The following is a 24,292-nucleotide window of genomic DNA, read 5'->3' on the forward strand; positions in this document are numbered from 1 at the left end:
CAGTCCATGGGGTGGCTAAGAGTCGGACACAACTGAGTGACCTCACTTTCACTTTCCACTTTCATGCATTGGAGAAGGAAATGGCAACCCACTCCAGTGTTCTTGCCTGGAGAATCCCAGCGACGGGGGAGCCTGGTGGGCTGCCATCTATGGGGTCGCACAGAGTCGGACACGACTGAAGTGACTTAGCATAGCATAATAAGTGTATGCTGCTACTGCTAAGTCACTTCAGTCGTGTCCGACTCTGTGACAGCAGGGATTCTCCAGGCAAGAACACTGGAGTGGGTTGCCATTTCCTTCTCCAATGCATGAAAGTGAAAAGTGAAAGTGAAGTCGCTCAGTTGTGTCCAACCCTCAGCGACCCCATGGACTGCAGCCTTCCAGGCTCCTCCATCCATGGGATTTTCCAGGCAAGAGTACTGGAGTGGGGTGCCATTGCCTTCTTCGACTAATAAGTGTATATATGTTAACAAATTCTAACATCTTTTTTGAATTAATTCATGTATTATTACATAATGCCCCTCTTTGTTTTTTGTTATAGACATTGTTTTAAAGTCTACATCATCAGATATGAGTATTACTACCTCTGCTTTTTTGTCATTTACATTTGTATGAAATATCTTTTTCCATCCCTCACTTTCAGTCCGTAAGTCACTGTTATTTCCTTCTAGTGTATTTTTCATTTCAGTTATTGTATTCTTCATTTCTGTTTGTTTCTTCTAATTTCTCACTCTGTTAATATACTCTTCTTTTAGTTTTTTGAACATCTTTATGATACATACCTTGAACTCTTTACTGGGTAGACACACTTAACTCCACTTCACTTAGGTCTTCTCCTAGAACTTTGTCTTGTTCCTTTGTTTGGAACATATTCATCTCTCACCTCATTTTGCCTAATTTGCTATTTTTATTTCTATGTATTTGGTAAATGTGGAGAAGTGGCCTTTTGTAGAGAATATCCTATATGTCTCAGCAGTGCACTTCGCTCTGGTCACCAGAGCTATATGTTTTAGGAGTGCCCTCTAATTTGTGCTTCATGGATCCTTCTGCTTTGAAGGGCTGACTATAGGTGGTCTGGCTGGCATGGCTAACCCTCCAGTCTGGTTGGTTGCCAGGCCTTGACTTGTACAGAGGTTATTGGTCACTGGTGGGCAGGGCTAGCTGATGAGGTTGCTGGCTGTGAGGTTCTCGGAGTCCGAGGGCTAGTGCTGTCCTACTGGGCAAGGCTGGGTTATGGAGTGGGTGGCTGTGGGGTTGGTGGTGCTGGATCTGGTTTCAACCTGCTGGTGGGAAGGACCAGTCCCTGACATAATTAACTGCAGGTTCAGAGATATCCCCAGACTGGTGCATACCCACTGGTGGGTGAAGCTGATCCTTGGACTAATGCTAGTGCACTAGTGCGTAAGGCCAGGTTCTGGGCCTTCTGGTGGACAAGACAGGGTCACAGTATGGCTCACCAGTTCTTAAGGCAGTAGGCCTGTTCATGGGTAGGACTGTGTCTCCACACAGCTAGTGTCTTGGTCTGTAGTGTCCCAGTATTGGTAAGCGTCCTAGTATTGAACAGGCTAGTGGGTGTGGTTGGGTCCCAGTGCTAATAAGATAGCAGGAGATTCCAAAATGACACTTGCCATCACCTGGGTCCAAATGATAGAACAGGCTCCCCCAAATGGGTGCCACCAATGTTCATGTCCTCAGGATGAGTTCCTATTGTCTCTTGTCTCTCTGGGAGGCTCTCCATGATCAGCACGTAGGTCTGACCCAGGCTCCTTTCAAATTATTTCTTCTTTCCTAGGTCCTCAGTCATGTGAGACTTTCTATGTGTCCTTTAAGAGTGGAATCTTCCCACAGTCCTCTGGCTTCCCTGAAAGGAAGCTCCACTGGACTTCAACCAAGTGTTTTGGAGGTTCATCTTTCTGGTGCAGAACCCCATACTGGAGAGTTCAGTGTACTGGTCAGACCCCTTGATCCTTGGGTGCAATCTCTGTAATTGTAATTATTTTCCCAATTGTGGGTTTCCCACAGAGGGTATGGGGTCTTGACTGTATCTACCTCTGCTCCTCCTACTTCATTGTGGTTCTTTACATTTTTAGTAGTGGAAAATATTTTCTGCTAGTCTTCCAGTTTCTCTCATCAATTAACTCTTATCTAAATGTTTGGTAGAATTTGCCTGTGAAGCCATCTGGTCTTGGATTTCTATTTGCTGGGAGTTTTTGAATCACAGTTTTAATTTCAGTACTTGAGATTGGTCTATTCATATTTTCTATTTCTTCCTGGTTCAGTTTTGGGAGTTTGTGGCTTCCTGAGAATTTGTCCATTTCTTCCAGGTTGTCCATTTTATTGGTATATATTAATAGTTGCCTTTAGTAGTCTCTTATAATCCTTTGCATTTCTGTGGTATCTGTTTTAACTTCTTTTCATTTCTCATTTTATTGATTTGAGCCCTGGTTAACTAGCTTCTCCTGAGGGCAGAGCTTATCAAGAATAAAAGAATGTTCTGGAATATTTAAAAAATGGTTTTGTCTCCACTTTCTCTGCAGGAAGTACTGGGAGATTTTCTCTTATATTCACCGTGATAATCTGGTAGAGTTTCAGAAAGTAAACTTCACAGACATGTGAGGGCCTCCTAGTAACTGGTTTCTTTGGAGTTCTAATCTCTCAGACGGCCCGTATCAAACCTCCAGCATTTGTTAATTGCACTTTAGGGTTTCATACTCCACCACTGGTTCCCATGGACATTTCTGCTCCAGTGAGTATGGTTCTCTGTACTCGCTCCTCAGTCTCTCCAATTTAAGGGAGAAACACTTTGCCCTGTGACCTCTTTTGTCTTATGGATCTAAGAAGAGTTGTTGAATTTTCAGTTTGCTCAGCTTTTTGCTTGTGGTTAGGGTGACTTTTTTTTTTCAGGCATTGTTTCCTTTTTATTTTATAATTTCTTTTACGTTTGTATTTTTAATTGCTTTACATTGTTGTGTTGGTTTCTACCATTCAACAAGGTGAATCAGTTATAAGTATGCATATGTCCTCTCCCTCTTGAACCTCCCTCCCACCTCCCACTTCCCACCCGATCCCACCCTTCTAGGCCATCACAGAGCACTGGGTTGAGCTCCCTGTGTTGTACAGCCACTTCTGCCTAGCTATTTTACATAGGGTAATGTATATGTTTCAATGCTACTCTCTCAGTTTGGTCTACCCTCTCCTTCTCACTGCTGTGTCCACAAATCTGTTCTCTACATTTGCACCTCTATTCCTGCCCTGCAAATATGTTCATCATTACCAATTTTCTAGATTCCATATATATGCAATAATATAAATTTTTTTTTTCTCTAACTTCACTCTGTATAACAGGCTCTAGATTCACCCACCTCATGAACTGACTCAATTTTCCCCCCCAAACTCCTTAAATGCTGGCCAGAAACTGAAACTATCAATATATTTTAGCCAAATACACTGGAAAAGTAATGTTGGACTGACAACCATCTGGAGTTGTATTTGAGAGGGTGACCAGGGATATCCTAATAAAATTCAGAAGAATTTTTTCAAAACTGAACATAACCAGATTTTTAGTCAAACTTACAGATGTTTAATATCGCATAGAGTTTACATCCCTGTCTGCTTCTACTACATATAACAGGAGTCAGTGGTCACCCTGGAGAGGGCTCACTGGAGGAAATATTGTGTTATAATAATAAACTTTCCACATTTAAATTTTCTCTGTGACTGACAGAAACTGAGTTATCTTTGGAACAGGAAACCTTTTAAACTGTATTTCAGGAATATTTTGGTCTCATTCAGCTGGGAAAAAACAAATTTTCTATCTCCATATTTCCCTCCAATTCCCAAGGAGCTTCTAGGCCAAATCACAGACTAAAAATAGCTTAGACTAATTTAGGCTCAGTTAGGCAAGCTATTTTCCTGTTTTACATAGTTCCTTTTTTTTTTTTTGAAAATCTAGTCATAGACATTCTATTAATGCTATGAAATTATCTATGTGGTATGGACAAGACTGCTGTACATATGGAGTCACTTTCTTGAAAGTAGTTCTCAGAATTTAGCTTTTGCTGAACATCTATTATTTGTGTTTCCAATTGCAGTTTGTTACATGCCATTACCATATTATTACTGCAAATTCTTCATCATCTGCCTAGTTACTGAACAACATGTTCAATTATATAAACAAGTACATTCTCAACATCTAAATATTTCGGTTGTAGAATGAGACAGTTTTACACATTTCCCTGTCTTTAATTTCTGGGTTTCTTCGGTCACAGTATATTGAGTATTTTTATTTATATGTATTTGTATTTATATGTATTTATATTTCTGTAGCTTTTCTCCCTTGCATATATACAGTTTATTTGAGTGAAGATACTCCATTTCTTCCTTGAACATTGTGATTATTATTCATTAATGCTTCATCCATGCTTAGGTTTCTGACTCATTATATCTTTCAAGTTCTTCCTTCAAATTTTTTTCAGTTTGTCTAAAATTTATCTAACATCTCTATTTCTTCATATGGCTTTTCATGAATGATCAATTTGTAATTCTCTCAGTGTGTAGAATAGTTGTAAAGACTAATTGCAAGTAGGTACTTTCTATGGTTAAATACTTTCTAGTTATGCCCTCTCTTACCTACATTTTGGGCTTCTCTGGTGGCTCAGATGGTAAAGAATCTGCCTGCAATGCAGGAGACCCAGGTCTGTCCCTGGGAGGGGAAGATCACCTGGAAGGGCATGCAACCACTCCAGTATTCTTGCCTGGAGAATCCCATGGACATAGACGTCTGGGAGGATACAATCCACAGAATCTCAAAGAATTGGACACTATTGGGAAAGACTAGAGATTTCTTCAAGAAAATTAGAGATACCAAGGGAATATTTCATGCAAAGATGGTCTTGATAAAGGACAGAAATGGTATGGACCTAACAGAAGCAGAAGATATTTAGAAGAGGTGGCAAGAATACACAGAAAAACTGTACAAAAAAGATCTTCATGACCAAGATAATCACGATGGTATGATCACTCATCTAGAGCCAGACATCCTGGAATGTGAAGTCAAGTGGGCCTTAAATAGCATCACTATGAACAAAGCTAGTGGAGGTGATGGAATTCCAGTTGAGATCTTTCAAATCCTGAAAGATGATGCTGTGAAAGTGCTGCACTCAATATGCCAGCAAATTTGGAAAACTCAGCAGTGGCCACAGGGCTGGAAGAGGTCAGTTTTCATTCCAATCCCAAAGAAAGGCAATGCCAAAGAATGCTCAAACTACCGCACAATTGCCCTCATCTCACACGCTAGTAAAGTAATGCTCAAAATTTTCCAAGCCAGGCTTCAGCAATACGTGAACCGTGAACTTCCAGATGTCCAAGTTGGTTTTAGAAAAGGCAGAGGAACCAGAGATCAAATTGCCAACATCCACTGAATCATCAAAAAAGCAACAGAGTTCCAGAAAAACATCTGTTTCTGCTTTATTGACTATGCCAAAGCCTTTGACTGTGTAGATCACAATAAACTGTGGAAAAGTCTGAAAGAGATGGGAATACCAGACCACCTGACCTTCCTCTTGAGAAACCTATATGCAGGTCAGGAAGCAAAGTTAGAACTGGACATGGAACAACAGACTGGTTCCAAATAGGAACAGGAGTATGTCAAGGGTGTATATTGTCACCCTGCTTATTTAAATTCTATGCAGAGTACATCATGAGAAACGCTGGACTGGAAGAAACACAAGCTGGAATCAAGATTGCTGGGAGAAATACCAATATCTTCAGATATGCAGATGACACCACCTTATGGCAGAAAGTGAAGAGGAACTAAAAAGCCTCTTGATGAGAGTGAAAGTGGAGAGTGAAAAAGTTGGCTTAAAGCTCAACATTCAGAAAATGAAGATCATAGCATCCGGTCCCATTACTTCATGGGAAATAGATGAGGAAACAGTGGAAACAGTGTCAGACTTTATTTTTGGGGGCTCCAAAATCACTGCAGATGGTGACTGCAGCCATGAAATTAAAAGACATTTACTCCTTGGAAGAAAAATTATGACCAGCCTAGAAAGCATATTGAAGAGCAGAGACATTACTTTGCCAACAAAGGCCTGACTAGTCAAGGCTGTGGTTTTTCCAGTGGTCACATATGGATGTGAGAGTTGGACTGTGAAGAAGGCTGCGCACCGAAGAATTGATGCTTTTGAACTGTGGTGTTGGAGAAGACTCTTGAGAGTCCCTTGGACTGCAAGGAGATCCAACCAGTCCATTCTAAAGGAGATCAGCCCTGGGTGTTCTTTGGAAGGAATGATGCTAAAGCTGAAACTCCAGTACTTTGGCCACCTCATGCAAAGAGTTGACTCATTGGAAAAGACTCTGATGCTGGGAGGGATTGGGGGCAGGAGGAGAAGGGGACGACAGAGGATGAGATGGCTAGATGGCATCACCGACTCGATGGATGTGAGTTTGAGTGAACTCCGGGAGATGGTGATGGACAGGGAGGTCTGGCGTGCTGCGATTCATGGGGTCGCAAAGAGTCAGACAGGACTGAGCGACTGAACTGAACTGAACTGAAGAGACTTAGCATGCATGTAACTATATTTTAAGTTAACTATCCCAGCTTTTAGCAACTTTAAGTCTTGCCTCACTTTGTCATTCCTGCCCCCAACAAGTATCAGGTTCTGGGGTGCATTATATTTTGCCAAATTAATAAAGAGTAAAGTGGTTGAATTGGTAAGACCCAAGGCATATTTTTGATGTGGCCAATAATTCTTGAGTGCTAACTACATGCCAGGCATTAGTTCCTGTGCACTAAAAATCCATTGGTAAAATAGAAAAAGTCCCTGTACTCAATAATCCAGTCAGGAAGACAGTGAACAAAATCAGCATTAGGTGCTATAAAGACAACTGGGAAAACAGGATAGGGAGCGATGTCCTGAATTTCTTTTTCATTGGATACATATTTTTAACTTTAATATTCAGAAAGGGTTTCTCTGGTGAGGTAACAATTAAAAGCTCAGATGTGAATTTGAAGGTGAGGAGTCAGCTGTCAGACGTCTACAGGCAGGAGCATTTCAGGTGGGAGGAGCATTTCAGGTGGGCGGAGCAGGATGACCAAAGGCTGCAAGGCAGAAGTGCTCTTGGCATGTTTGAAGAAGAGCCAGGAGAGGAAGTAAAAATGCAGAACCACATTTGCCAATCTCTGAAGCGATCTTATCTGCTAATACCTCTTGAGGAAGCAAGTCACACAGCCAACCTCAGAATCAAAAGATTAGAAAATCGACTCCATCTCTTTAGTAGGAGAAACTATAGTCACATGGCAAAGGGAATAGACAGAAAAACAGGTGAAAAATTGAGATTATCTATAATAATATTTATTCAAATCCCTAATTATTCACTTAGAGTTAAAAAAAAAAACAGGAATTAAGAGATCAATGATCTTTTGAGCATTTTTCTTTAAATTATTAACGCAGCAAATTGTTGTTCAGTAATTCATTTGCCTCCAACTCTTTGCGACCCCATGGACTGCAGCACGCTAGACTTCCCTATCCTTTACAATCTCTCAGAGTTTACTGTCTCCCAGAGTCCCATGTCCATTGAGTCAGTGATGCCATCCAAACATCTCATCCTCTGTCGCTCCCTCCTTCTTCTTCTGCCCTCAATCTTTCCCAACATCAGGATCCTTTCCAGTAAGTTGGCTATTTTTATCAGGTGGCCAAAGTACTGAAGTGTCAGCTTCAGCATCCGTCCTTTCAATGAATAATTAGGGTTGATTTCCTTTAGGATTGACTGGTTTGATCTCTTGCTGTCCAAGGGACTTGCAAAAGTCTTCTCTCGCACCATAGTTTGAAAACATCAATTCTTTGACGCAAAGTACCTTGCTTGATTTTTTAATATTAAATTCCTCTTACATTCTTAGGAGAAAGTCAATTTGTTCATTATGTACATGATACTTAAGTATTTATGCTTTTGTTTTGTTTGTATGTATTTGGGCTTTTTAAGTCACATGAATGAATAGTAATAAGCAAGATTAGCCTAGAAATTTCTTCTTACATTGCCTAGTTTGCTCTGATATTGAGACTATGAAAGTAAATTGGAAAATATCCCACCTCCCTTTTTTTTACTTATCTATGGATAAATTAGTTTCAGACTGGACTTTGTTTCTTGAAATGTTGAAGGCATTTGGTACTATTTTCTTTGTGGGGCAGTTTTAAATGCTGATTCAGTTCTTTAATAATGTAGGACTAGTAAGACATATCTTCTTGTGTTAGTTTTGATAAGCTATATTTTTCTAGGACTTCTGTAACTTTCATATGGTTATAACTGTTTATAATAGCTTTTCATTATTTCTTAGTGTCTGGAAGAGGTATAGTGATGTTCTCTTTTGAAATTTTTGTTGTTTTATTTTGCCCTTTCTTTCCTTTTTTTTTTTTTGGTAAGTCTTGCATTAGGTTTATCACATTCATCTTTTTTTTTTAATTGGGCTTTTATTGTATATTTTTACATCAGATTTTATTCCTTTACTTTCTGTGCTTATTATTTATTTTCTTCTACTTTCTTTGGTATCATTTTGCTTTTGATTTTATTACACCATTATATGAGTAATTCCATCATTAATTTTCACCATTCTCTTTTTGTAATACATGAATTTAAAGCTGAATTCTTTAAATTCTGCCTTAGCTTCATCTTTTAAAGTACAAAGTGTATTTGTGTTAGTAAGATAGGATGGGCTGTTAATCCAAATATCAGGGGCTCAGCACAGTAAAGATTTATCTTCGACTTATGTATGAGTCTAATGTGGGTCAAGGAAAACTCATGGCCCAGTCTTCTCCAGGTGGCCACTCAAGCATCCAGGCTCCTTTTATCTTATCAGTATGCCCGCCAAACCTCCTTCTATGAGAGAGTCATTATGGAAGAGAACTTAAGAGTAGGTGGGATTTATGGCTAGTTATCAAAGTGGCATGTATAACTCCTACCTCTATTCCACTGATAACTGATCCGATCACTATAGCTGCATGACCAACTACCCCCAAACTTAGTAGTATGAAATTACCATTTTCTTATGTTCACAGATACTGTGGGTCAGGTATTCTCACAGGGTACATCAGCTTGTCTCTGGCCCCCAAAGTCTGTGGCCTCGGTTGTTAACCCTTGATGGCTTCAAAGCTCAGGGCTGAAACTATGACTGTCTTTGTGCATATATCTGGCTGTTGCTGCTGACTGTCAGCTGGAACTGTCACCTTTCCATGTGGTCTGGATTCTTCACAGCATAAGGCTCTCCAATCGGACCTCCAGTTGGGTCACACTGAAGACAAGTGACCAGAGAGAGAGTTAAGCGGAAACAGAGAAAGTCTTTTTTTTTTTTTTTTACTTTGTCATGGCAGTTACTCATCATTGTTTCTCCTGCATTCTAATAGTTATAAATGGGTCATTAAAGCTGATTCCAATTCAAGGGGTGGGGACATAGACATATCAGTTGGAAGAGTGTCAACTGATGTACAGAAATGTTTAGAACACCCTCATAGTCAGTTACGTGGCCTTTTAAGTGTAGAAGAATTTGACAAGTGCTATTTTCTTACATGCTCAGAAAGAGGAAGATTAAATAGAATTTGATGAATACATCATAAGTAGATAAAGCAGCATATTTCATCATTTATTAACAAACCATTATGAGATCCTCTTTGACTGACATTTTAACATTTCAGGTATGTTTGTAAAGGTATGTGTATGGGTCAGCATTTTGTTTTTCTCTGAAGAGTAAAGAGTAAATATTTTAGGCTCTATGGGCCACTTATGGTCTTTGTAACAATTTTTTCTTTATTTTTTCACAACTCTTTTAAGATATAAAAACCATTCTTAACTCACATTTCCTTCAAGAGCAGACCACAGGCAGAATTTGGCCCAGTTTGCTGGCTCCCACTCCAATTGATTCTTCTATATATAACTATTAGGTCATATATTGTCTATATGACTAATCTATTAGTCTATATATGACTAACAGACCATATATTGCCAATTTATTTCTATTTGTAGACCTATTAGTTTTGCTTTATATATTTTGAGGCTTTATTATTGAGAACTGTTATATAAGCAATTTCTGTTTAATATCCCCATGGAAATATGCCCATGGAAAAATGACATTATGTGCAAAAACACTAATCTGGAGTGTTGTTTAGTTACTAAGTCATGTTTGGCTCTTGCAACCCCATGGACTGTAGCTTGTCAGGCTCCTCTCTCCATGGGATTTCCCAGGCAATAATATTGGAGTGGATTGCCATTTCCTTCTCCAGAAGATCTTCCTGACCCAGGGATCAAACCTGCGTCCCCTGCTTAGTAGGTGAGTTCTTTACCACTGAGACACTGGGGAAGCCCCTGTAACTATCTATATGAATATAAAGTAACATGATAGGATACAAAAAATGTTCAAAACACTACTTTTTAATCACCAAAGAAACTGGTTTATCAATATTTGTTAACCAATATCTTTTTTGCATAAATAACAGTTTCTTTTAGCACCAATAACATCTCAGGTAAACATTCATTACCTTTGTTGACACTCTGAATGCTTTTCAAAATGTCTACCTTTATAGCACAAAAACAATGTTACAGATCAATATTTACTGTGAATATTGGTACAAAAATCCTAAATAAAATATTAGCAAGCAACCTTCTGTACCATATTTGGGACATAATATATTAATATAATGATCAAGTGGGCTTTATTCTGGTACTGCAAGAATGGTTCAGTACTGTTATTCATTAGTATAATGGACCACATTAATAAATCTCAAGAGTAAAGTTACATGATTATCTCCATAATAATTTGGAAAGCCTCTTTTTAAAAAAAAAAAATAAAGCTCAAGAAAATAGAAATTGACAGACATTTCCTTAGCATATGCACCCCCTCACATACACACACATTTCTATTATTTATATTTAATCTATAGTAATATTAACAATATTCTGGTAACAGGAAACTAGAATAGTAGAAATTTGAAAAAAAAGTAGAAAATCTATCTCTCATTCAAATGATATGATGGTATTTCTGGAAACCCCTAGAAAGTCAATGATAAACTGAAAAAAATAAAAGAACCCAGTAAAGTATCAGGATATAAGATTAACCTAGAAATCAGTTGATTTCACATAAGCAAAAATAACTGTTTAGACAATATAATGGAAGATAATCAGTATTTAAAATAGGTTGATAAACTTTTTAAATGTGGGAATGTGCTTAGAAAGAAATGTGTAAAAGTTATCTACAAGACACAAAAATAGATATGAGCAAAGAAAAAAAGCATCCCTTGTATTTGGATATAACTGAGAGCCATAAAGATGTCAGTTTGCTTAATTTATAATTGTAATGTGATCCCAATAAAAATACCAACGAATATTTTTTTCTGGAGTTAGAAAAGTTGATACCAAAGTTCATATGGAAAAATAAGCATACAAGAATAGCTAGGAAAACATAGAAAAGAAAAGCTAAGAGAAGGGACTAATCTTACAATATGTTAAAATATATTATTAATCCTCTGTAGTTAAAATAGTTTGGAACTCACATCTGAATAAACAAACATTATGGAATAGGATAGCAAGTCTGGATATAGACCCAAGTACACATGAAAATTTAATATATGATAAAGATGGTATCTAAAATTACTGGGACACAAGTTAAGTTTTTACTCAGTGGTGCTGGGGTAAGTGGATAGCCATGTGGAAGAAGATAAAAGTAAGTCCATATCCCATACCACACACAAGAATAAATTTCAAAATGATACAAAGTCATGCAATTACTAGAAAGGGTAATTTTCTCTACACCCACACAATCTAACTATGACTTAAAACCCAGATTTGATAAGATTTAACAAAGCTGTATTGCTGTCTTCTGGCCCTTAGAGAGAAGTTACTACCTTAACTGAATTGCTGGTCCCCTGTGTATAATGTGTTGTTTGCCCCCAGCTTCTTTCAAGATTGTCTCCTTGCCTTTGGTTTTCAGCAGTTTATCTATGATGTGCCTACTTCCATACTGTAAATTCCTTTCAGACTCAAACCTACCATATGTAATAACTATTAATTACAGACAAAATAAAAAAAATAGACAAAGTTACTTAAGAATCATGAATAACTTACTCAGGATTTTTTGAGGAGTGTGAAGACTTGAAAGAAGAGGCTCACACACAGCAAGTTTTCCCCTTGTACAGCTTTTATGTGAGAACAGGCCAAAACAGTCACCAAGTAGGGTGGGTAAAACTCCAATATCCATAGTGTGTATAGACTATAGAACAAAGAACAGAAGTCCAGGCAATTTCAGCTGCTGGGAAGTCTGGAGAGAGTCCTGAAATAAAGTCAGAGTAGAGTAATTTTCAAATTTTGTGAGTGAACTCTGGCTAAGTCTTTGGCTGGCCCTTGAACTATGCATACAAGGAGAGGAGAAGATGGGACAGAAAAAAGTATTTAAACATATAATTGCCTAAATTTTGTTTTTCAAATTCAAGAAACTCTGCATTTGCTTTTGATCCTGCTTCTAGGAATTTACTCTAAAGATGTATCTCTAATAATATGAAAACACTTACATATAAAGCTATTAATTATAGCATCATTAATAATTTAAAATATTGGATGCATCTTAATATCAATACACTGGAAATTATTTGAACAAATTTTTAATGAATTTCACCAAGTGATAGCCAATTTTTTTTAAAGAGCCAGATAGTAATTTTTGGCTCATACTGTCTCTGCTTCAGCTACTTACCTCTGTGGTTATAACAGTCATAAACAATGTATAAGCAAATGTTCATGGCTGTGTGTCAATAAAACTTTATTTACAAAAACAGATAAATGGTAGGATCAGATTAAGCCAGTGGGTCATAATTTATCAATCTCTGATTTACATACTGGAGTACTATGCATCTATTTTTAAAGAAAAATTGACAGTCTCTCTGTAAACACATGGAATAATTGTCAAGAGGCCCAATAAAAAGGGCTTAACAAAGGACCATTTGAGTATTAAAATAATGACAATAATAGATTACAACACTTAGAATAAAATACATACAGAAAATGAATGAATGAATGGCAAGGAAAGAAAGCCTCTTTCTTACAGTAGAATGCCAACAAATGAATATGAAAGAATGATATTAGAAATATCACTATTTCTTATGGCTATTATGGTAGTCATAATGATAGTTAAATCAGACGAGAATCATCAGTGGATGCTAAAACTAGGATGCGTAAAATTTGGTAAAGAACAAGGTATTTATTTTTGTAGATCCGATATACCACCCTAAAAATTACTAATTACAATGGGAAAATAATAACTTCACAGTAGAAGCCATCAGAGTACCATCTTAACCAAGTAATCAAGGTTAACAATACAAATGATGGACAAAATGACATTGTATGTTTCTTGATGAGCTTCACTGAGGAGAGCATATCATTTTTATAGTATTCCTACCCAAAATGTATTACTTCAATCTAAGGATAAAGCGGTGTCAGATGAACTGAAATTGGGAGACATTTCACAAAATAATTGGCCTGTACCTTCAAAACACCAATATCATGGTGAAGACACTCAGAGAAACTGTTTCAGATCAGAGGAGACCAAAGAGATGGCATGTGAATGAAGTGCATGAACCTGGATGGGGCCCTGAACCAAACAAACAAAATTGCCAAAAAAGACTTCTTGGAGCAATTTGCAAAATTAGATTAAGTTCTGGAGGTTATACAAGAGAATTGTATTGTTGGGGGCCAGAGTGAGGTACTCCGCCCATGGCAAAGGTCATGAGGAAGGAGGCTCGACATACGCAAAGGCGGGATCGAGCCTCAGGAGTCCCCCTGGAAATCCTCGAGCGTCTACCCCCATAACCAGAGCCTGCCTACTTTACTACTTTGTGCTCTTACCTACATCTCTGACTTTACGGGGGGCTGTCCCCCACCACCTCTTTCGGAGAAGGAGTTAACCTAGAGCTCCAGTCAATAAAAACTCTTGGGTGTGACAAGAGTGTTTTAACCTACAAACTCCTCTGAAGGTTCTCTAGCCTGCCTGACAGGCTCATCCGGCCACATGTGATTGCTCACAGCCTCCCAACAGTGAGAGGCACGAGATGCTTTAAACCCTCTAAAAACAGGTTCTTTAGAGAAGTTAGAAAACTATAAGTATAGTGGGCTAATTAGAAATTGTGTTGGTGAAGGGTTTTTCATTTGTTGAGCCAATGTTTGTTGCTACGTCTCCACATCCCCTGCCCTTACACACATTAATGAATATATAGAAGAAATAAGTATTAACCTTTGATATTAATCACGTTAGACCTTAGGCTAAGTAAATTCTTTCCTTAACTAAAACCCACTACACCGTCACCCTGTAGGAATGTAACTTTATTTGGGTGGCGTCTGTTTTGAGAATAATCAGCCCTGGGGAAATAAGTGTCCTGATTGACTGACCGCTGTCACAAGGAGAGGGTCGTAAATTGTCAGCAGGCCCCCCTGGCCAGAAGATGATGTAACACCCCTAAGACCTCTGTATACATTTGTCTGAAGCACCTGACTTTAATAAAAGTCAGGACTGCTGTCCCCACGTGACTTTTGTATAACATCTCAGTGTATAAAAACAGACTCTGGAAAATAAAGAATTGGGATCAGTTTCTCGAAATACTGGTCTCCCCATGTCTCTCTCTCTTTCACTCTGGCTGAGTCTCCATCTGGAGCGCGGAACCCACCATGCTTACTAATTATGCCTGGGCTTCTAAGATCCGACCGGGGAGGCCTCAGTGTCTCCTCTCCTTCGGGAGAACGGAAGGACGCCTGTGGCCTACGTAAGTGGTGCAAACTTCTTGTCCTGAAGTTTTATTGGTCTCCCGCGTAAACCAAGCCACTCAGCCTCTTTTCTCCACTGAATTTCCTCACTGAGCTATCCTCATCCTATTACTCTTTATATCCTTAATTAACATTTAATTAAGCAGTTGTTTCCTGATCTTCGCCTACGCCGTCTCTCCTTCGAATACCCTGGATCAGCCGGGGCTGGTCCCCGGCATTGTATACTGTTAAATATTCTAGTTTTGATAGCTGTACCTGAATATCTTTGTTCTTAGAAAATTCACATTGAGGTGTGTGCATGCGTGCTAAGTCTCTTCATTCATGTCTGACTCTTTGCAACCCCATGGACTGTAGCCTGCCTGGTTCCTCTGTCCATGGGATTCTCCAGGCAAGAATACTGGAGTGGGTTTCCATTTCCTTCTAAGGGAGATTCCTGACCCAGGGATTGAATCCAGGTCTCTTGCTCTGCAGGCAGATTCTTTACCACTGACCACATGGGAAGCCCAACACGTCAAGTTGCCATCTTGCAACAGCAGAAGGTACTCAATAAAACTTGCTACTTCTCAACAGAAAAATCTACATAAATGTGATTTTTGATGATGCTTCATCACTTGCATTTGGAATGGAACTCAACTAAATGCACATCATTTTGTTAAAAATGTTGTTTTTAGGTTGAGTATGTAAATATTAGCTTATTGCTTAGAAATCATGTCAAAAAATGCTATAATGAGAACTCAGTACTTTCTATAAAGTTTGGATATTGAAGGAAACTGGAAAATTATCACTAGGGGATGCTTGTGTTATGACCATATTTTCTAAAAAATTAAACATTGTATCACTATGAAGTTGTTGGTTTACAAACTCAGGAGTTCCTCCAGTGAAATCTGAAACTGGCTCCCCTACACAGAAGGCAAGGAGACTGAAGAATGCTCACACCACTCAATTGGTAAGTGCTGGTCTTGGGGGGACTGCAAGATGAGTAGATCTTTGCATCCACCTGCAAGCATTTCAAACATTTACAGAGAGAACTTGACTGGGCTCAGTCACATATACAGTCCAGGTGATCTCAAGAACACATATGATCTCATGGCTGTGTCCTTGAAACAGGTCTAAGTGTAGGTGCTTTCACACATTCCAAGGACAGGAAAGCCCAGGTTCAGTTTGAGGATCAATTGGGCGTCATGCCGTCTTGGGGATCTCTTCTAATAGAATGACCTTCCTTATCTCCGTCACCAAAATTAGTAATTAGAAGTGGAGCGATTCTGTAAACAAAAGAACACACAAACTAAACTGAAATATGTAACATTTCCTCAGATGCCAAGTGATGGTAGACAAATAATTTGTTATCAACTCCTGGAAAGAGGGCAGTTCATATTACTGGTGTTATGTGGTAGGAAAAAATGTCAAAAACTGTCACCTCCAATTACTTGGAGGACAGTGTACCTAATGAGGTGCTAATCATAAAGAAGAATTGAAAAAATGAATGTTCATAGCAAATGTTGGTTACTATTGGCTATATTTGGCAATTTGACAAGAAAGAGATGATCTCTGAACAGTATTGGAAAGTTTGCGAGAAAAATTGAAAAAGAATAGAGTCCTGAAATTCAGAGACCTGTACAGTTAAAGGTTTCCCTGGTGGCTCAGACAGTAAAGAATCCACCTGCAATGCAGATCTGGGTTCAATCTCTGGATCGGGAAGATCCCCTGGAGGAGGGCATGGCAACCCACTCCAGTATTCTTGCCTGGAGAATCCCATGGACAGTGGAGCCTGGTGGGTTATATAGTCCATAGAATCATAAAGAGTCAGACACAATTTAAGCAAATTAACAGGCACGCACGCATGCACATCAGAGTTAAAGAGGCTGTTGTTGGTTTTCATCCCCAAACAGTAAAACTATAAAATTGAGAAATTATTTGAGCCCCCAAAGATCTATACCTCTCAGTCTCACGTTAAGGATCAAGTCAAAGTTGTGGCCATGAGGCTCACTGTTAAAATCCTGATGGACTTAGGTGGCACAGAGTAAATCCTTTCAAGAGAAGGAAATGGCTGAGAGTGTGGGGCTCCCACTGCACCCTGATCTGTGCGAGGTGTCTGCATTTATAAAAGACAGTGAGGGAATAGGAGAGTCACGGGGGTGAAGATGTAATGAAATGTGGCAAATCCAAGAAATGTGACTAGAAAAGAATGGATATAACCACTGGTACATGAAACTTACTGAAATCAAATGGAAATAAATTTTTTAATTTTCAGAAATTTATCTGTCAAAGGAACTATAAGTCCACAATAGAGCTCAACCTTTAAGCTGCTGCCTCTTTGAAGACTCCCAGCAATTCAGGTGAGTGGCATCTGTGGCATCTGAGTTATATGTATTAACATTTATATATTTTTGCTTTTATTAGTAGATTCTCTAAATTTAAATTTTGCTTGTTTGTTTGTTTCAACTGTTGGTGAATTCTTAGGCTGGCATTCTCCACTTGAAGATTACATATTGTAAATAAATTTCACTCCTATCTTTCTCTAATAGGATTTAGAGATTTAAAATTACATTCAACTTTTTAATGCCTTCCATTAATTTTGACAAAGGTGGAGACAGAAATCTCTCATCCAGTTCCATTTATTCAACATTTCTTCATTTCCCCTCTTGAATTAAGATGTATTCTTTATCATATCATAAAATCTTTAATATATTGAAGTATTTCACTAAACTTTCTCTTATATTCTTTGAATGCTTCTATTTTGTTAATATGAATCTATTTGTTGTGAACAAATAATCAAAACTTATTCAATGTTTAATAGAGAAATATCCTTTCATTCCTTTTTTAAAATGAATTTTCTTACTTTTTTCACATCTATTCTTGGAAAAAAATAAATAGTAGAGAAAAACCTGTCCTTAGAGGGAAAGACAATATTGAAAATATTACATTCCACTCGATCTGTAAATTTTAATATCAGTTTCATCATACTCTCAATAAAATTCATTGTATAATTTGAGTTAGGCCTTTGACTCATCTTAAAATTAGGTCTTAGTAAACTTTTACAATTTTCTTTACATAGGTCTTACAGTGCTTGGTTAAATTTATTTCAATTTATTTTATGCTTGGTAAAGCTTTTATTATATTTTGACTGGCTATTGCTAGTATATAGGAAAGCTACTGAAGTTTCTATGCTTACCTTTATAACATAACATTGTTCACATAACATTGTTCCAAACATATTTCTTACTCTGTAGTTCTAATAATTTTCAGCTAAAGATCTTGAAATTTTTATGGTAGACAAGTATACCATCTGTAAACGAATAGATTTATGTTCCTTTTTAAATATTTCCTTCCTTTATTTATCATGTTTTATTTAACTTATTATAAAAGTTCTTAGCTAATAATTAATAGTAATGATGGTAATATCTTTGTCTTATTCCTTACACTTACATAAACATGTCCAGTATTTCCCCATGTTGGTTTTGTCTGAAGTAGATCTTCTTCACCATGTTAAAGAATGTACCTGTTTACTAAGCCTTTATGAAAAAGAAAAAATCGTCAAGAAAAGATGGAATTTTATCAGTTGTGCATTTTGGATCCACTGAGATGACAATAAGTTTTGAATTTCAGACTTTTCTTAAAGGATCTTAGAGTTCATTTAATTTTCCACAAATATATTGGGCCATTTTATAGCAAAACTTGAGGTCTAGGCTGCATTTGAATGTGTCCAGTGATGGGCTGAGATGACAATAAGTTTTGAATTTCAGACTTTTCTTAAAGGATCTTAGAGTTCATTTAATTTTCCACAAATATATTGGGTCATTTTATAGCAAAACTTGAGGTCTAGGCTGCATTTGAATGTGTCCGGTGATGGGAAACTAACTAGTTACCAAGTAACTCCATCCATTCTTGACATGTCCCCATTTACTGAGCCTGAGTGACACTGATCCATAGACCACGCATCTTCTCAACAGTCTTCTGACTACTTCCAAATCATACATCTGCTCCTCAGTCCACATAGTTCAATCTTACTGATAAATGTCATATAATGCCCTTGGCCAGTAGTTTACTGAAACTATTTTAATAATTCTATTAAAAGAGATTAATTTAGTCAAACATGACTTGTTCTAAGTGAAATCATGGTAATCACAAGTGCTTCCAAAATACCCATATGATAATGTTAGAATTTTAGATAGCTATGTTAAGCTCAAAGAAAATATTAAAATAGGTCACTATTTTAACTTTTTGTTGTAGCTGTTTAGTGTTTGACTCTGTTGTGATGCCATGGACTGTAGCCGGCCAGCCTCCTCTGTGCATGGGATTTCCCAGGCAAGAATACTGGAGTGCTGGAGTGGGTTGCCATTTCCTCCTCTAGGGGATATTCTTGACCCAGGGATCAAATCTGCATCTCCTGCCTTGTCAGGCAGATCCTTTACCACTGAGCCACCATTTTAACTCTACTGCTTTTAATATTTAATATAATAAAGTTTTAATATCTGCAGTAGAGATTTAAATATAACTGTTACAGCCCTTTCACTTAAAAATAAAGCAACTGAGGTTCGAAGATCTGGTATCACCTGCAACTATTTCACTCAAACCAGAATTTACAGAGGACTTTGTTCATAGATCAGGCCTTCTGAAGCTTCCAGGGTTATTGTTGGTTTGTTTGTTTCTTTCCCCTGTAGATTCTCCCCTCTAAATTCTACGTGCATGAGAAGACAGGGCTCTGGGTCTCCACGTTTTGAATTATCTACATGAATTTCTGACTAAAGTATTATTTGTAGCTGTTGGTCAACTAACCTCAAAGCATTTCCCAGAAAAGCTCTTGTGCCAGTGGCTTCTCATCAGTAGTAGCATCTGATAAACAGCAACTGCCTAAAGTCTTCCATGCAATGCCTTCTTTTTGAGTCATTAGGCATCTACTAAGGTTTTCTCAACCTTTTGTCCCTGATGCCACTAGAAATATCATTTTCTTTCCCTTTGGGGTCTTGGTTTGAGACCTTCTAGAGGGCAGCTCTTCTTCTTGATTTTTCAAAATACTGTGTTGCATTAAAATCAATCAATCAAACAAACTGCATGTATGTATAATGAGGTGAAAGTCCTCTCTTAATGGCATCCCACCCTTTGCCCATTCAGACACACAGCCTGCCTTCATCTCCACATCTCAGACCTACCACTTGGTGTTCTTTTTTATTAATATCATAAACATATGACGTACATACAACATAAAATTGCATAGCAATGTTTTAAGCTCTGTGAAATGGTTCAACCAACCATTTTTTACTTTTTTCTTTAACTTCATTCCCCAATTTTCTTCATTACTCCAGATATACTACTCAACAATGCCTCACTTGATTAAAAATATACATTAATTGGTTGGGAGGTCATCTTCTTTTTAATGTAACTGAAGAGATAACTGCATCAAAAAGTGAAAGTGAAGTCACTGAGTTGTGTCCAACTCTTTGTGGCCCCATGGACTGCAGCCTCCCAGGCTCCTTCGTCCATGGGATTTTCCAGGCAAGAGTACTGGAGTGGGTTGCCATTTCCTTCTCCAGGGGATCTTCCCGACTCAGGGATTGAACCCAGGTCTCCCTCATTGTAGGCAGACATTTTACCCTCTAAGCCACCTGGTGGCTGAGGAGATAACTGCGTAGGTAAGGATAAAATGCAGAAAGTTAGAGACTGAGGAGTGCTTTGTAATTATATCTCTGCTTACTGGTTAGTGAAAGAGGCAGAGAGAAATTAGATATCCTTTTTGAAATTATACAGTTTCAGTTAGTGGAATGGTTAGAACAAGGCTTTCAGGCTTCCAGTCAAATGCTCTTTCCACTTCATCAGATCATTAAACTCTTTCAGAATCCTCTAATCCTTTGTCCATCACCTTCTCCCTTCTGTGAAAACAGCCCCGGAATTTTTTTTGGTCTGGTACTAACTACATTTCAAATAACGGAGAAAAGCATGTCTTATCTTGCAAAATGATAAATTTATATCACATTATAAGTTTACTGTAATAATTTTTTCAGTGTGAAGGTTGCTACCTGAGAATGAAAAACAGTGTTATAAGAAAAGGCACAAACAGCTCAACTAACTATGACAACACCATTAATTCTGTCTCAATTTTTGTTTTCTAAGTTAAAGACTAACACTTAAACTAACACCACCAGTCGTTTCTAACTTTTCTTCAGCTCACAGAATTTGAGTCAGTTCAAAAACATTTGATTACTCACCCCACTAATGTTTTTTTTTTTTTTTTGCCATGCTGTGACTTCATTTGAGACACTGGGGGTTTCTGTCTAGTCGGGGCGTCTGAGCTTCTCTTGTAGCATAGAACACAGGCTCTAGAGCGTGCGGGCTTAGTAGTTGTGGTGGTTGGGGTCTCTACTTGCTTAGTTGCCCTGTGGCATATGGTATCCTAGCTCTCTGCCCAGGGGTCAAACCCCCATTTCCTGCATTGAAAGGCAGTTTCTTCACTACTGAACCACCAGCTCAGCTCAGCCGCTCAGTCATGTTCCACTCTTTGCGACCCCACGGACTGCAGCATGCCAGGCCTCCCTGTCCATCACCAACTCCTGGAGTTTACCCAAACTCATGTCCATTGAGTCGGTGATGCCATCCAACCATCAGGGAAGTCCTTAAATTGTTTACTATACTTGATGTTCTCAAACAGATTATCTTGGCACTATTTAATTAAACATTTATTAACTAATTTATTCAAGCATGAAAACTAGTGTTCTTACGGATAGTATTGCCACAAACAAATTTGAAGCAGTGAACATTATCACTATGCATAATTATTAGGCAATAGTAAGAATTTTAAGCCATGGCTCCACATGATGAGAAATCCAAAGAGATTCTTAATCAGGAATAATATACTTCAGAATGATGGCAATTAGTTTCTCAGGGTAAATGTTTTAGTGGTTAAGACTCTTTTCTTATTTTTTCTGTACTTCATCCATCCATCCATCTATCCATTCATTCATTCCACATACCAGTGACAAATACAGAACCAGACCCTAAGAATACAATGGTTCCTTCTTCTCTGAGTTTTAGTTCTTAGTGTGGTGGCCAAGCAAAAGCTCTAAATTTGTGACACCTTTTCTCTTCTATTAAGTTCACTGCTTTCACACTTCCAATATACATTTTATCATCCACCTACTTATGGGATGCAAAAGTACCTTTACAACAGAATTTCTGACTGTCTGTCTGTCTTCAATCTCTTTGCAACCAGTTTCTGATCTTTTTTTTTTTAATTTTTTTTAAATTTTATTTTATTTTTAAACTTTACAAAATTGTATTAGTTTTGCCAAATACGAAATGAATCCGCCACAGGTATACATGTGTTCCCCATCCTAAACCCTCCTCCCTCCTCCCTCCCCATACCATCCCTCTGGGTCGTCCCAGCGCACCAGCCCCAAGCATCCAGTATCGTGCATATCTGACTCCTTGCCCTGTCGATCTCCACTTAACTAACACCTACTTGGAAAGGCCTCTTTAAACCACCTAATAATATTAAATAGACAGTCTCCAGTTATTATAACATCAACCTGTCTTATTTTTATTGTGACCTTTGTCTCTGATTCCTTTTCTATTTACTTGTTTAATCTCTGTCTCCTTCTCTTCCATTAAATCTCTACAAGGGCTGATGCGGGCCTTAGCTGGCTAGTTTGCCTCTGAATCCTAAAACGCTGCTTGGAAACTGGGATCAATGAAATATTTGTTGAATAAATGAATGGATTCTTAACTGACAATTGCTTGAACTACTACAGTTAGTGATTCATCCTTGTTGAGTAATTTTACTTCACACGTGTACGGAGATTAAGTCAGAATTTAAAACTAAGTCTTAAAATTAAAAACAGTTCTGAAATGTGGGAAACATCTGGCAGAGAAGTAATTCTGGCATTTGCAATGATGGAAGAAAAGTTTTTTCTCTGAAGTAAGCAGGTTGTTGGCCTCTATTGGTGTTATCGAAAAATGCTGGCCTATTTTGGTTGATTTGCTCAGGAACTGGGACCATCTGGCACTGGGAACATAGAATGTTGTTCATTATAAAGTGAAGAGTTATCACTTCGGGGGTAGGGAGGGGGAGAGAGAATGCCCTAAGATGAAGGCAGTATGGAGCAAGGAGAGGCTCCTGTCTTTTAAAACAGTTGAGTTCTTGGTTCTCTGAGTCTTACTTAAGAGAAGCTTCCTAGAAAGTTCTTCATTTGGATGGTTTCTAAATAAGCACTCTTAGGGCCTAGAAAAAAAAAAAAAAAGTGTGTGTGGCTCCACCTACTTGAGGTTCCTCTTGGCTCTGAAAGTTGTGGCTCCACGATAGGCTTCGGCTGCTTTCTGGAACCTCGTTCTGATCCCTTTAAAGGTGGGATCATGACGGAGGGCGCGGGGGAAGAAGGCGGGAGCCGAGGGCTGGAGTCTCGGTTGACATAGTAACTCCAGCGCGGTCTCCCCGGCTCTCGGCTCTCAGGCTCCGCTGCCGCCCTCCGCCCCGCCTGGGCTCGCTCGGCCCGGGAGCCCCAGCCACCTCCTCGAGGGTCCCCCGCCCCGTCTGCTTGGCGCCCCGCTACGTGGCGACTGCTTCCCGGGCCCGCGGGGCAGCCGCGCGCGGATCTCAGCCCGCGGGGCGTCTGCGCGCCCAGCCTCAGCCTCGCCCCGGAGGCGCCGGGCCGCCGCGGGCCCCTGAGCACCGGGTCCCCGCGGGAATTGCTGAGGCGGCTCCGTCACGAGCGGGACCCCGGCCCGTCAATCGGGCGTCCCCGCCATGAACCAGAGCCCGGCCGCGTTCGGGCCCCGGAGGGGCGGCTCTCCCGCCGTGGTGGCCGGGGCTGGCGCGCGGCGCAACGAGAGCCAAGACTACCTGCTCATGGACTCGGAGCTGGGAGACGACGCGCAGCCCCCGCTGCCTGCCTACGGCTACTACCCCTGCCTGTGAGTGCTGGCGCCGCGGGCGGGCGGGCGGGCGGGTCCCCAGGGGCCCGAGGGGGCCGAGCGCGCGGGGCCAAGTGCGCCCCGGCGAGCGCGCGCGGGGCGCCGGGTCCCGACGCCGCCCCAGCCGGTCCGCTCCGTTTCCCCCGCGTCCTCGAGGAGCTCCCTCGTCACAGTCGTGGCCCGGGCTGATTCACAGTTGCGTCCCCTGTGGCACGCCGCTGTGGGTTGATGAGAACTCTCAGGGTCGCCGGCGCAGCTCGGCGCTCCTGCCCGCGGGGGGCTCGGTGACCCGCGCGCCCCGCCGTCCGAACGCGCCCCGCCGGCACCCTTCAAGAGGCGCCCGCCGGCCCGCGGGCCCTGGCCGGCCGCCGAGTTCGCAGGCGGTGGAGAAATGCCGCCTCCAGGCTCACCTCCCCGCTGCGCGCACCTCTCACCGAGGGCTCCCGGGAGGGAATTGTTACAGGTGCGCGCCCAGGAGACTCGGCAGGGGAGAAGCCCCAGAGGGCTGTGGAGGGTGGACTCCGAGGAACTACGAGATCTTATTCAAAAGTCTACAGGGTTTCTTTTTTGGCGGGTAGAGGATGAGAGGCAGGGGCGGGCC

At 39.9% G+C, this 24,292-nt stretch overlaps 2 protein-coding genes and 1 long non-coding RNA gene across 7 annotated transcripts in view; 2 read left to right on the top strand and 1 right to left on the bottom strand.

The window, feature by feature from the left end:
* Positions 1 to 12,163: 12,163 nt before the first annotated feature.
* On the bottom strand, positions 12,164 to 23,526 carry LOC147357310 (uncharacterized). The gene is made up of 3 exons (XM_086341933.1): positions 23,516 to 23,526; positions 23,042 to 23,478; positions 12,164 to 12,313 (listed from the first exon to the last, which is right to left on the bottom strand). The coding sequence occupies exons 1-3, from the start codon at positions 23,524 to 23,526 to the stop codon at positions 12,207 to 12,209; spliced, it is 555 nt and encodes a 184-aa protein (XP_086198059.1). The 3' UTR covers positions 12,164 to 12,206.
* Positions 14,687 to 17,126, top strand: LOC147357311 (uncharacterized). Its single transcript, XR_015141761.1, has 4 exons — positions 14,687 to 14,789; positions 15,262 to 15,329; positions 15,657 to 15,736; positions 17,042 to 17,126. It is a non-coding gene; the product is annotated as an uncharacterized LOC147357311 (long non-coding RNA).
* The window catches only part of TRPC6 (transient receptor potential cation channel subfamily C member 6), a 163,572-nt gene continuing 162,335 nt past the window's right edge, over positions 23,056 to 24,292 (top strand). For 2 of the 5 annotated variants that reach the window (XM_086338901.1, XM_086338902.1), the window contains exon 1: positions 23,056 to 23,691. In XM_086338901.1, coding sequence (XP_086195027.1) covers positions 23,525 to 23,691 — 167 coding nt within the window. In that variant the 5' untranslated portion in view covers positions 23,056 to 23,524. The remainder of the gene's footprint in view (positions 23,692 to 24,292) is intronic. The other 3 variants (XM_086338903.1, XM_086338904.1, XR_015141760.1) reach the window with 2 other exon arrangements.

The sequence above is a fragment of the Bos grunniens genome, chromosome 15 (genome assembly GCF_055505025.1).
Source record: "Bos grunniens cultivar Pamir isolate PY7600 chromosome 15, Bosgru_T2T1.0, whole genome shotgun sequence".
NCBI classification, from domain to species: Eukaryota; Metazoa; Chordata; class Mammalia; order Artiodactyla; family Bovidae; genus Bos; species Bos grunniens.